The 12,688-nt window shown below is 42.0% G+C and overlaps 1 protein-coding gene across 9 annotated transcripts in view; it reads right to left on the bottom strand.

Annotated features, from left to right (window-relative positions):
• The window catches only part of LOC132702545 (protein unc-80 homolog), a 44,859-nt gene extending 32,354 nt beyond the window's left edge, over positions 1–12,505 (bottom strand). For 6 of the 9 annotated variants that reach the window (XR_009618896.1, XM_060671239.1, XM_060671238.1 and 3 more), the window contains exons 1-15: positions 12,325–12,505; positions 11,740–11,788; positions 11,652–11,681; positions 11,424–11,590; positions 10,984–11,369; positions 4,296–4,453; positions 4,094–4,243; positions 3,919–4,043; positions 3,659–3,856; positions 3,401–3,573; positions 3,126–3,352; positions 2,879–2,997; positions 2,682–2,711; positions 2,415–2,544; positions 1,861–2,360 (exon numbers count right to left, since the gene is read on the bottom strand). Coding sequence is in view for 8 of the 9 variants with exons in the window: in XM_060671239.1 (XP_060527222.1) it covers positions 1,861–2,360; positions 2,415–2,544; positions 2,682–2,711; positions 2,879–2,997; positions 3,126–3,352; positions 3,401–3,573; positions 3,659–3,856; positions 3,919–4,043; positions 4,094–4,243; positions 4,296–4,453; positions 10,984–11,369; positions 11,424–11,590; positions 11,652–11,681; positions 11,740–11,788; positions 12,325–12,419 (2,537 nt within the window). In the remaining variant the exon portion in view is untranslated. The remainder of the gene's footprint in view (positions 1–1,860; positions 2,361–2,414; positions 2,545–2,681; positions 2,712–2,878; positions 2,998–3,125; positions 3,353–3,400; positions 3,574–3,658; positions 3,857–3,918; positions 4,044–4,093; positions 4,244–4,295; positions 4,454–10,983; positions 11,370–11,423; positions 11,591–11,651; positions 11,682–11,739; positions 11,789–12,324) is intronic. The other 3 variants (XM_060671244.1, XM_060671242.1, XM_060671240.1) reach the window with 2 other exon arrangements.
• Positions 12,506–12,688: the final 183 nt, after the last annotated feature.

Here is a 12,688-nt window from a genome sequence, read left to right on the forward strand (position 1 = left end):
AACTCACGGCAGGCGCGTTCCCGTTCACCCATGCCCAGGGACACGTGCGAAGACCACAGCGGCAGAAACTAGCGATGGGCAGGAATTTTGTTAGTAGAAGATGGTAGCGACCCTCAGATAGAGGTCATGGGGTTGTATCATCGCGCAGCTGTATCAGCTGAACACAGTTGTGAAACTGCGCTGTAAATCCCTAGAAAACTTTTCATGAATCCAAGTACAAGAAAAAACGTTCTGAAGCTATGAGACGCGAGTATGAAATTGGCTACTGGCTATGGAGTAGTAGGTAATCAGGCTCCCTGGGAGAAGACACAACCAGAAACCGTCAATGCATAAAATCTGCACATGGAACGTTCAACGCCTTAATAGGCGTGGAAAACTGATGACTATCGAAAAGGCTGTGGAAGATCTAGATATTACTGATATATCAGAGACTCACTGGAGAAACAACGGTCATTACGTATCACAAAACGGCAACCTAATACTATGCTCAGAGAACAATTCTCAATCCATCAACGGGGTCGCCTTCATAATCCATAAAGACTTCAAGGACGCTGTACTTGGCTATTAAGCAGTCAACGACCGTATCATCTTTGTCAGAATGAAGGCACAGCCAGTAAATGGGAACCAGGAATGAACGCGGAGAAATGTTGCTCGATTTCTGTGCAGAGAATCAGCTATCCATGGCTAACACCATGTAAGGAGATTGTACACTTGGAGATCGCCAGAGAGGGACTCACGCAACCAGATCTATTATTTATTAATAACATCGTCGCTAAAATGCTAAAGATCTGCGCAAAGCTCTGCGAAAATGGTGAATGGCGTTAGATAAAAAAGGAGCTAAAAACGAAGGCGGCAATTATGAAAACCATCGTTTTTTTATCAGTCATCCCAGTAAAGTTATCTTGCAAATCATACAGGAACGATTGAAGAATTGCCTTCTACCGCAGATCTCCCAGAACAGGCAGGGTTTGTGCAAGGTCGTGGAATGCGAAACCATTTTATGAACGTAGGATAAATAATAGAAAAAGTATATGAATACAATATACCAGCTATGTTCTGCTTCCTCGACTACACAGTACACAGTACAGTGGAGACAACTATGGAACATCTTGAGCGAGATCGAGGTCCTGAAACATCTCGTATATATCACAAAAGCTCTATATGACAAGAAGAGGATTGCATTTTCTCCCCACTTCTCTTGAATATCTACGGAGACCGGATTATTTTGGGGGGGGGGGAGAAAGTATCAAATTTGCGATATGCGGATGACCCCATATTTGAACTCCTTCAATATGTGGAAGCTGCTAGTTTGGAATCAGGTCTACGTCTGAAATGCTGCTGATTGTGGATAGGCCTCAGACAATCCCAATACCACTTCGACACATTTATGATGTGGGAATCACTGTCATCTTTCTTGGGGCAAAACTAACTAGCAAAGGAGGCTCCGAACCAGAAACCAAGAGAAGAAATGGGATGGCAAAAGAAACAACGTTCAGAAAATCTTGGACTTTAAATGCCGCATGCCGTTTGAAATGATATGCTACAGCTGAATATTAAGCATCCCTTATACGGCGCACAGAAGAAACATCCACAGTGGAATCATGAAAGGCTGCTTCTAACAATCCAGAAGCGTATACTAAAATACTTTGATCACGTGATACAGAAGGATGCAGAAGAAGGGAAACTGGACGGCAAAAGAACGAGAGGCAGATCACCAGTTAGATCGGGCACCTTACAAACATGCCAGTAGCGGAAGTTATGAGAACCGTAGAGGATAGAGAGAAATGGAGAAGGCTTACACCATTAATAAATCACGAAAAGAGAGAGAGAGAGAAAAGTAGTTTCACGCACGGCCTTTACCTGACGATGGTGTTCATGATCATCTTGTGCGGCGCCATCGGCTGGTCACCGCAGAGAAACTCGTCTCCGAATTCTTCTCCGGCTTTCTTCTGCGCCTCTTCTGCCGTTGGGGTCGTCGCGTTGATCTGCTCCTTCACGGATTGCTTAAGTATGCCCATGTCGACGAGCAATTCCAGCAAATTGAGAATCACTTCTAGAACTCTCAGAGTGCAGGAGACGCTTTCGCGCAGCGACGTCCTGTAGACCGCCTGGAGGCGTGAAAAAAAAAAGTCGGAATGAGTTTGAGGGTTTGTCGCGAGCACCACCTTCAGTACGACGTAAAAATCGATATCGCCATCTTTGGTGATGTAGCAGTCGGCTCCGGGTGCTTTTGGCGAGTCGCTGCTGCTGTAGATAATGTTGGAATCGGTTTGGGACCGAGTCAGACTCGATTTCCGCTCTTCCCACTGATCGGCCTTCTCCGCCAAGCTCACCGTGTCCAATTGACTATCCATCGATCCCTGGAAATTTCCGAAATGATAACCCCGGGCTCCGAGCCTTCAAGATAACGATACCTGTCGCCTCAAATAGTCGGGCGATGGAGTGGGGGTGTGCTCGGTGACAGTTATGATGGGATTCGCCATCGGTTGGTTCTGAGGAAGCTTGCTGGGCCGTCTACCGTCCCATCTGTTCTCCTCGACGTACCTGGGACATGCGAAATTTATATACGAGACGGATTAACGCGAGCTTTGCGAATTTGACTTCTAGAAGCATGCTCTGCTAAAACGACGGGGTGCTAAGATGGTAACGGCAGTCCAAGAGATAGAGAGTCGACAACTTACCCTTCGGGATTTGTTTCGTCTAACAAACAGCTAAGGAGAACAAAAAAAAAGACACTTAAGAGAGACGCACACAGAAAGAGGCGACATCTAGCCGAAGATTGAGTGGTGCCACACGTATTATAGTCGTTCGATAAATTTCAGTAACAGAAGCGATAAAAAGAAGTGACCTCGTTATAGCTATGTCGTGACTGACTCACCTGAGACTGGGCATACTCTTCCCCTTAACCAAGTTGCTGATAATGGGTTCGAACGTTTTAGACAATGCCGAGTTCTTCCTCGACAAATCTTCGCCAGTGTCCAGGCTCCGGTGATACTCCTAAGGCGTAAAGTTTCATTCATTCGTTTTTTCACGAAAGCAAGCTCTGCGCGTTAAGAGGAAATGCAAAGATGCAGCGTGGAAGCGCGTAAAAGCATAAGATATAGAAAAGTGGATAGAATACATACATTCAGTGCTCTTCGAGCAATACTCTCGAAACCCACCGGTTGAGACGGTTCCAGCGGTTTGGGTTCCTCCTGACCGATCTTCTCGAGAGCCTTGTCCGACTTCGACAATAGCTTGGTCTCCACGAACGCCTTAAGGTCGGCAATCTTCATTCTTCTGCGTCCCTTCTCGCTGGCCGTCCTTTTGTGAAGGGACCCGTCTGATTGCTTCTGGTTCGAATACGGCGATTCTGAAATGCAGCCTTGACGGGGTTGCGATTTTAGAGACGAAGGGTTACCGGTGAGAAGGGACACGTCCTTGGGTTCCGGCACTTCGATGAAGTCTTTACTATTCTCGCTCCGCTTGTTGTCATTTTGATAAAAAGAGACCTCTATCTTCGGGATGGGCAGCGAATTGCTGCGCTTCCTCGGTTGATGTTGGGCTGCCGTTTCCTCGCTTATATCTCTTAACCTGCAATTTGTGATCAAAGAAATAGCGAAAGTTGTGGAGGAGGTCAGTCTAGATCCACTCCCTCTGAAATTTTCTTGCACGTAACCTGTTGTAAAGGAAATGTAGCGCCCAGTAGATACCCTCCTCCTGCCAATGAGTTATAAACAGGCACCGCAGTACCGCGACATCCAGGAAGGTAGCCGAGGGTAGGTCCATGATGTGGTGAGACCCGAATTTTGGTGGCGGCTCGTTTGCCTCTACCGGTTTGTTGCCGCTATCCATCGAGTCCTTGTCCGTCGAAGACCTGCGATAGGACCCGCGACGCATTACTAAATGATGTCAGTCCTCGATGGTGCCAAAACTCACCCCGCTTTTTGCATTGGAGGCCGAGGGATCTTGTCCGTCATCGACGATTGGACGTGCTCGCTCTTGTTGATGTTGTTGGTGCGGCCGTTTCTCCTCATCGCTAGCTGGATTATGCTGGTTTCCGCCTGCGAGGACTAGTCATCGACCAAGAGGAGTTTCTCGAAGGGATACATACCGTATAGATCGACGGGTCTCTGAGAAACCCGTCCGTCTCGTGCAATGAAGGCAGCCGGAATATCACCACGTGTTCTTCTTCCGTGCTCGAGCTTTCTTCCGGGATGGTTTCCGGAAAAACGGTATCTTTTGGCGACGACACCCATCCCGTCTGGAAAATCACGTCCGAGGACATTCTTGGGAGGATAGTTAGTTTATAGTACCTCATCGTCGTACTTCGGCGGAGGTGCTGTCACGCTCACCGTCGTCGTTGTCGTCAAACCTGCAAGTAAATTTTGCTGTTCGGAACTAGAAGCGCTGACCTGCTGACTGAGCGTCGGGCTCTCTTTAGTGGCTATCGGATCGATTTCCGATGGTTTTCCTAAAAATTAAATATTATAATTAAGAAAAAAGAATATGCAAGATCATTTTGGTTACAATACAACTCTAAAAAAAAAGAACTTATTTCTCACAGCTCTGCCAAATGGTCGACGGGGCCCAAGGAGGGAGGGACTGAGGTAACGAATGGGTGGAATGTATCGTTTTGGTTAGTTAGTTAATTATTTGGTTAATTACAGAATAAATATGAAAGACACGCAGGTGACACGCCTGGATCACTGAAATACTATTGCTTTTGCTTGCTTTTGTTGCTTTTACCTGATAAAAATCCATTTATCAAAATAAATAAGAACTAAAAGTCTTTATCAAATGTAACATACTATTGGTTTACTATTTTGACTTTGACTTTGTTGTAATATGTGTGATTCCATGACTACTTGCTTTTTGTCTATTTTGCGGTACTCAAATTATAACTCTATGGAGGATGGCACTTCTTATATTTATATTGGTTTCAACTTCTTCTATCTTCTTTTTCAGTTTATCCAAGGTAGGAACCACTTCGCTTTACTAAGTTTCATACACATTTTGCACAACCTGTTTTGCATCAATGATATGGACGCGACATATCGTCGTAAAATAACTTGTTCGATACGCACAGTAAAAACGATTATTCAACACTGCCACAAATGGTCAACATTCGAGAAATATACCTGGCCCTGGAAGATTGAGACAGATTATACCAAGTATCGATTTCGTTGATGAAAAGCAGGGGGTCCAAATGGCACCCTTAAGGCAAACCTGATGGGACTGGGATTTGTTAAGTTAAGTCTCAATTCGGGTACCCTCCGAAGAAGTTTTGTCAAGGTCCATAAAAAAACATCGCACTTTGAATGTTTACTTATTCTCTTCTATTCTACATTTTCTATCGCTAATTTGTCACAACGTATTGAAAAGTTTCAAAAATGCTGCCTGAGGTTTATTTACGGTATCCGTCGCGGAGGATCTATCGCTACAAGCTGAAAGAAGCGGGTTAGACGAATATGAAGCTGTTGTCTTTATTTCAAAATAATTAAAAGAAAACATCCCGAATACTTCTCCTAAAAATAGCTTTTAGAACAGACGTGAATAAATGAATGACCTGCCCCCTTCCGTTCAGAATGCGACAATACATTATTTTGCAAATCAAATAAAAACGTGTTTATGTTCTAGAATTTACAGAGAAAAAAAATGAAAAAATCATTGAGAATTTACAGAACGCTGGAAGAATCAAACCGCTGTGCAGCGCTAGAATTCTTACAGTACTAATAGCTAATAGTTTTTTTTATTTACAGAGGTGGGTTTTGGTGCGATGATATTTGTAAGAAGTGTAGAAATCAGCAAGCAGATTCGTCTGAGCGCTGTACTCTTGGCTTTTTTTGTAATTTTCCTTGTCGAAATTACCTGAATAAAGTAGATTATTATTATTATTATTATTATTATTATTATTGGCGTTTTAGAACATTTAATACTGTACAGTGATGGCAAATTGTTCAACACATTATGTAGACGGTGAGAAAACTTAATATTCGAAGTGATGTTGCCTTTAGTTCGAACGCGTTAGATCAACAACTCCACGAGGAAAGCCAGTGCGCCAAGCGAATACCCAACGGCGAGCAAAATGAACGCTCCGTTGAGTCTGGCTAAGTTGACGGTGACAAAGTGCTGATTGCCGACGAAATTGGTGAAAAACTGTCTCTGAAACCGATAATCGGTTCTGATTTCCTGTTTGAGCCAGTAGCGCATGAGACCGGCTTCCGCCAAGCTCCTCGTCAAGTTGTGAAAACGCTCAGTGAACGGCGAGTTTTTCTCCAAGACGAATCCCAAGTAATGGGTGGAGGCGCAGTCTGATAGAACCTTGCTTTTGCGCAGATCTTCGCGGTCGAAGTCCTCGATATCGGTGACGTAAGAGTTGCCGATTTTTTTCACCACCAACGCTGATTCGCTCAAGTCGGTCTCGCTTCTTTTGCCGTACTTCAAGAGCTCGGCCAGTTTGACGTACGTGGTGCTATTGACCGCCCTGAACTGGTCGGCGAAATTTTGAAGCTGCAGCTGGTAATTGAGGTTGGCGTCGACCATGTCCCGAATCGTCGTGATCAAGTTCGTGAAGCGCGGCGTAGCAAAGATGCTGTTCATGCCGCCGCTGTAGTACGTCGACATCAGCAGACAATGGATCACCCAGAACACGTGCATGATCCGGTACGAGGTGAAGTTTTGGTGTCGGCGCCTCAGTTCTATAGCTCCCGAAGTATAGTGACGTACGTTGTGAACGTAAACGATCGATGTATCAGTGAAGGATACGGGATAAGAAGCGATCAGCAATCGGAAAACCAACGAGACGATCCCTAACATGGATAACGACGCGATCCAGGTGCGGGTCGATAGCGGCTGATAGACGAACGTCCACCCCGGTAAAAGCTTGGGTTTCGGCACGAGGAACGTCTGGCAGAGCTGCAGGTCCCAATAGGAAAAGTCCACGTTCCTTTTTTTCGCATTGACGAGGAACTGGGAACAGCCGGCGACCTGGGTCTGGCCGGATTCGACCAGCGACGTCACGTAGTCCCATTTGTTTTCAAAGTTCGCCTCGACGGGCACGAATTCGATCGGGAAATCGCCCAGTATCGCCCGCAGAATTGTTATTTCAAGTCCATGGGGCGCGTCGCCGCTCTCTCTGTCGTAATAGATAAACGGTTGGCAGTCGAAAACGGGCACCTTGAAATTGGAGTAAATTTCCCGGTATCGAGGCATAGTTTGCTTCGGGTAAAACGCGGACTCCTCCACGAGCGATCCGTTCTCGGCCAGCAGCGGCATCTTCTGGTTAAAGTAGGTTACTTTAAAGTCACCGAATAGGCGTTCCGCCACGTATAGCTCGTTCGTCAGCATAGTTTCGGGTACCTCTAGGCCGAAATCGTCTACGAAGAGCAACAGGATCCTCTTCTGAGGCCCGGGCCAGAAACCTCGACGCTGGCTGAGGCTTTGCAAGAACGATCGGAAAGCTATTCCGTATGACGCCGTGAAGATGTAGCCTTCGCACGGATAGTTACTGCGTGCTTCTTTTAAAAAGTCGCGATTGAAGATCGTCAAGGTTTTGGTGATGGTGGCGACGTAGCCTTCATCCGGGAAGCGGTCGTCTTCGCCCAATATGTAGCACAGGTGTTTCTCGTGTTGGAAAATTGCCCGAGTCAGGTCGGGCAAGGTCCGCAGGAGGGTAGCGTTTAGCGCTAAGACCATCGGGACCAACGTTACCATCGCCATGACCGATATAATGTGGGTCCGGCGACTATGTCGAACGGCGGTTATTGATGATACCACGACTCTTATATTAGTTGAAACGCGACACGTTGCTGATAACAAGGCACGCGGGAATTATAGACTGCGGACGATCGATCGGTATGTTGCCGTTCACTGTGTGCCTTTTTTAAGGAAAACGAGAAAAAAAAACGGTTGTTATCGTTATTATTTGATGCGATCTGTTACTCTGTATTAGATGTTTCTGCGGACATTTCTCGAAAACGAGGTTTTTTACAATCAATAACAATAGTTGGAGTATATGCAACTCAAGCACAGAAAAAACTTTTCTTTAATATACTGAACGATATACTGGACACTATGAATTACAAGGATGATATCATGTCAATTGGAGATTTTAGTGCTCATGCAAGAAAGGAGACGAAGACATAGCAGGACGATTCGGAGAAGATGGAAATAGAATAGAATAGAATAGAATAGAATAGAATAGAATAGAATAGATATAGATATAGGTATAGGTATAGGTATAGGTATAGGTATAGGTATAGGTATAGGTATAGGTATAGGTATAGGTATAGGTATAGGTATAGGTATAGGTATAGGTATAGGTATAGATATAGATATAGATATTGATATAGATATAGATATAGATATAGATATAGATATAGATATAGATATAGATATAGATATAGATATAGATATAGATATAGATATAGATATAGATATAGATATAGATATAGATATAGATATAGATATAGATATAGATATAGATATAGATATAGATATAGATAGATAGATAGGTAGGTAGATAGATAGATAGATAGATAGATAGATAGATAGATAGATAGATAGATAGATAGATAGATAGATAGATAGATAGATAGATAGATAGATAGATAGATAGATAGATAGATAGATAGATAGATAGATAGATAGATAGATAGATAGATAGATAGATAGATAGATAGATAGATAGATAGATAGATAGATAGATAGATAGATAGATAGATAGATAGATAGATAGATAGATAGATAGATAGATAGATAGATAGATAGATAGATAGATAGATAGATAGATAGATAGATAGATAGATAGATAGATAGATAGATAGATAGATAGATAGATAGATAGATAGATAGATAGATAGATAGATAGATAGATAGATAGATAGATAGATAGATAGATAGATAGATAGATAGATAGATAGATAGATAGATAGATAGATAGATAGATAGATAGATAGATAGATAGATAGATAGATAGATAGATAGATAGATAGATAGATAGATAGATAGATAGATAGATAGATAGATAGATAGATAGATAGATAGATAGATAGATTATTTATTCACAAAACCAGGTGATACAATGGATGTTTCGTCAATAAATACAAATAATAAGTTACAAGTTTCATTGTAAAAACAATGTATATCATAATCCTAAGTAATGTATAGAACGAATACGAGTATATATTTATATAACAAACATGACAAACAAGTTAATGTAATTTAAAATAAAAGAGTATACATTAGAAAAATCTCGGTAAACTTTTAACGTTATTTACGATGCTCTCAGGTACGCTTCAAATTCTTTCAGGCTGTGGAAAGCATTGGCCGACAGGAGCCTCTTGATGTGTTTTTTAAATTAATTTATAGATAAATTTTTTAAGCTTGGAGACAGCAAATTATAATAATATGGTCCCGCGTAACTTAGTGATTTTTTATAAAACATATGGTTGAGTTTTGGCTTCAGCAGATGTTCTCTATTGCGAGTATTGTAACTGTGGATATCAGTATGCTTCCTATGTGAATATTTATTTTTATGTGTGATCAAAAGTATTTTAAATAGGTAAATACAAGGCATTGTTAATATTTTGAGCTGTTGAAATGTCTCTTTGCATGATTGCCTCGGAGGAAGTTTAAAAATCAGCCTAAGTATTCTTTTTTGCTGTATAAACACCCTCTCAGCATCATTCGCTTGTCCCCAGTTGACAATATTGTGTGAAATGGAAGAGTAAGCTGACGCGTAATAAAAAGCTATGAGTGCCTTCTCAAGAAATGAATCTCTAATTGTTAATATTGCGAAAAAGGTTTTATTTAGTTTATTGCAGACATTGTCAATGTCCCGAATATAGGAAGTACCTAGAAGATAATACCCAAAACTAACCAAAACTTTACATCACGATATATAAAGTAGAACTACAATTCAATATTAGAACATTATACCAAAATAGGCTACGAAATATACTAGAAGACAGACAAGAATGGACTACAACAGAAATGTATCATCATCTGAAACAAGCAAAAACGATTGCAGCACTTGGAATAGAACAAAACAAAAGTAAAAATTTAGAAAAATATAGTGACGACTTAGGAGAAATGATAAAGAAGAAAAAAAATGGTTTTCAGGAATGGCTATGAGATAAAACGCTAAAAACACGAGAAGAATATTTTAGCCTTTTTGTAGAAACATAGAAAACACAATTGGCCATAATATATCAACGGAAGCATAAAAAGAAATAGAAAATATAATATATAATAAGCTCAAGAATATTGTACAAATGAGTGGAAAGAACACTACTCGATGCAAGAAAATCGGAAGGAATATATTATATATATATATATATATATATATATATATATATATATATATATATATATATATATATATAACAACGACAACAACAACAATAAAGCATCACAAAAGGCAAAAGCCAATAAAACACCTGGCCCAGGAAATATAAAAATGGACTTGTGGAAATATAGAAGAGAAAGGGTCGTACCTTTCATTTATTATTTAATAAAATTGCATAATTGCAGAAATTAGGGATCGAATGGGAATAAAATACTCGATAACAAGGAAATTGTAAAACAGAATAACAATGGTATGGTCACGTACAAAGAATGCCAGAAGCACAGGTGGCCAAAACGAGTACTGAAACCTCGAGGGAGAAAACGAAGAGGTCTGCCGGCACTAAGACAGGAGACATACATTGGACATGCGATGATTGATAGAGATCTGAGAGTAAGGCACTGAATAAGAAGAAATTTGATAGGTATGCTCGAGCAATATACCACAGAGGAATTAGGGTATAGTGTAGAGAAATTCATATGAATTATAGAGGAACGGCGAGGAATTTTGTTATTCGGTATTAGATATTTCTTCAGCCGGTTTTCAGCTGCAGCTAAATTTCGGAGAAATTGCAAGGAATCCGGCAAAAAGTTCCAAGATATTCCAGAGGAATTACAAGGATAGCAGAGAATACTGAGTAGAAGATAGTTACTCACGGCCAACGAACACGTCTCCAAACTGCGACCTCCAGGTGGAGCCCTTGCCGTGCAGGAACCGCTGTTTGGGCTTACAGTGGGAGATGAAACACGGCGCCTCCGGGTGCCTGAACTCCCACATCGGCTGCCATATTTTCAGGCCGTTCTCGAGGCGGAAATTTTGAAAGTCGGACTCTTTCAGATTTTGACACAGCGGCGCGAACAGGTAGACGAACAGCGTCATCGTCGGAATCGAGAACAGGTAATGGAACTGGGAGTTGGGGAAGATACCCTTCTCGTAATCTGCGTCGGCGCACTCGTCGGCCGCATCCAGCAAGATCCAATGAAGCGTGTAGAGCACTTTGGTCTCTACCGCGCCGAGAGTCTGGATGTTGCCGTCTTTCATTCTAAAACGGGATTCGTTCAAATGTCAGAGGTGAGGGCAAGAGGTCGCGACGCACCTGTTGTAGAGCACCGATTGTACCGAGTGCATCACGTGGGGCAGGGCTGCCTGGATCAGGCGCCACCTGGGGATCGATTTGACCGCCTCGGTCAGGTCGGGTTTGAGACCGCTGTGGAGGTTTTGAACGAGGACCTTTTCGAACACCTTGCAGGCCTCTTTTAGCTCCTGCAACACGGGAAAGGAGGTACGGACGCGTAAGGGATCGATTTGTTCCGTGGGTACTTACGTGGTGCCCCGTGGTGGCGTGTTGGCAAAACTGGAAAAGAAGTCTGGTAAGAATATAATGCAGCTTGATGGGGAGAAGTGTTTCTTACCATGCAGGAAGCCTCGTGAAGTTTGCCCAATTTCGGCTTGATGAACGGTCTGAAAGGAGAGACGTCGCGATATGTTCAATGGGAAAATTCAAATTGATATTCTTTGGAATGATATACAAAAAATTTTTGCAAATTGGTTTTCTAATTTTATACTCGCTGCAAAGAGTATGATGTTGTCTTATAAATGCTGTTATAAATGCTTTTTTTCTCTTTTAATGGTCCCCAAAGTTTCTTAGAAAATGTAGTGTAGCCTGAAAACTAATTTAATAAATTTTGCCACCTACAAAAAACCCATAGCGAAAGTTTACAGTAATGAAAATAATTATTATTGTCAAAAATTTAAATTGAAGCTTTATTGTTGTGCATTTTAAAATCAATTACGTTTAATTACATGTCTTTCGTCTTCGAAACGGACAATATTTGTTAAACATGTTTTGAACCCCGGGGAAAAAATTGGTATAACCGTATAACCGCCCCAGAATTATTAATTATCATTCTTAAAAATTTCCGGATTAAGAGGTGTAACTGCGTTGCCGATTAACTGTTTTTTTAGTACTGTATTTCTCTAAAATGAAACTCGCTTACCCTACTTGTTTCCAAAGGAAAATCTGAATCGGTATCGGAACGAAAACGTCGGCCAAAAGGGCGTCCGTTGGAAGATCTTTGTCCTGATCCGGCATTTTCTCGGATTTATTATAACGAATGTTACTTAATCCACTAATTTAATTTCATTTTTAATATATTTTGAAGTCGCGATAACGTGGCAACGCCCCAGCACCGACCGCGTTTTAATGTCGAGTTATCCCGCGGGAATCGCATTCTCCCGTTGTTCCTGTCTCTCCGGAATCGACCGCCAGATTTCAAAGACTCACGAATCCGGGATGATATCGACCCGGATCCTGGGATTCTGCGCTGCAGATTCTGGGTTCGTTGCTGCTGTTTCGGGACT

Source organism: Cylas formicarius, unplaced genomic scaffold (genome assembly GCF_029955315.1).
Source record: "Cylas formicarius isolate icCylForm1 unplaced genomic scaffold, icCylForm1.1 PGA_scaffold_5__7_contigs__length_24384050, whole genome shotgun sequence".
Classification (NCBI taxonomy): Eukaryota; Metazoa; Arthropoda; class Insecta; order Coleoptera; family Brentidae; genus Cylas; species Cylas formicarius.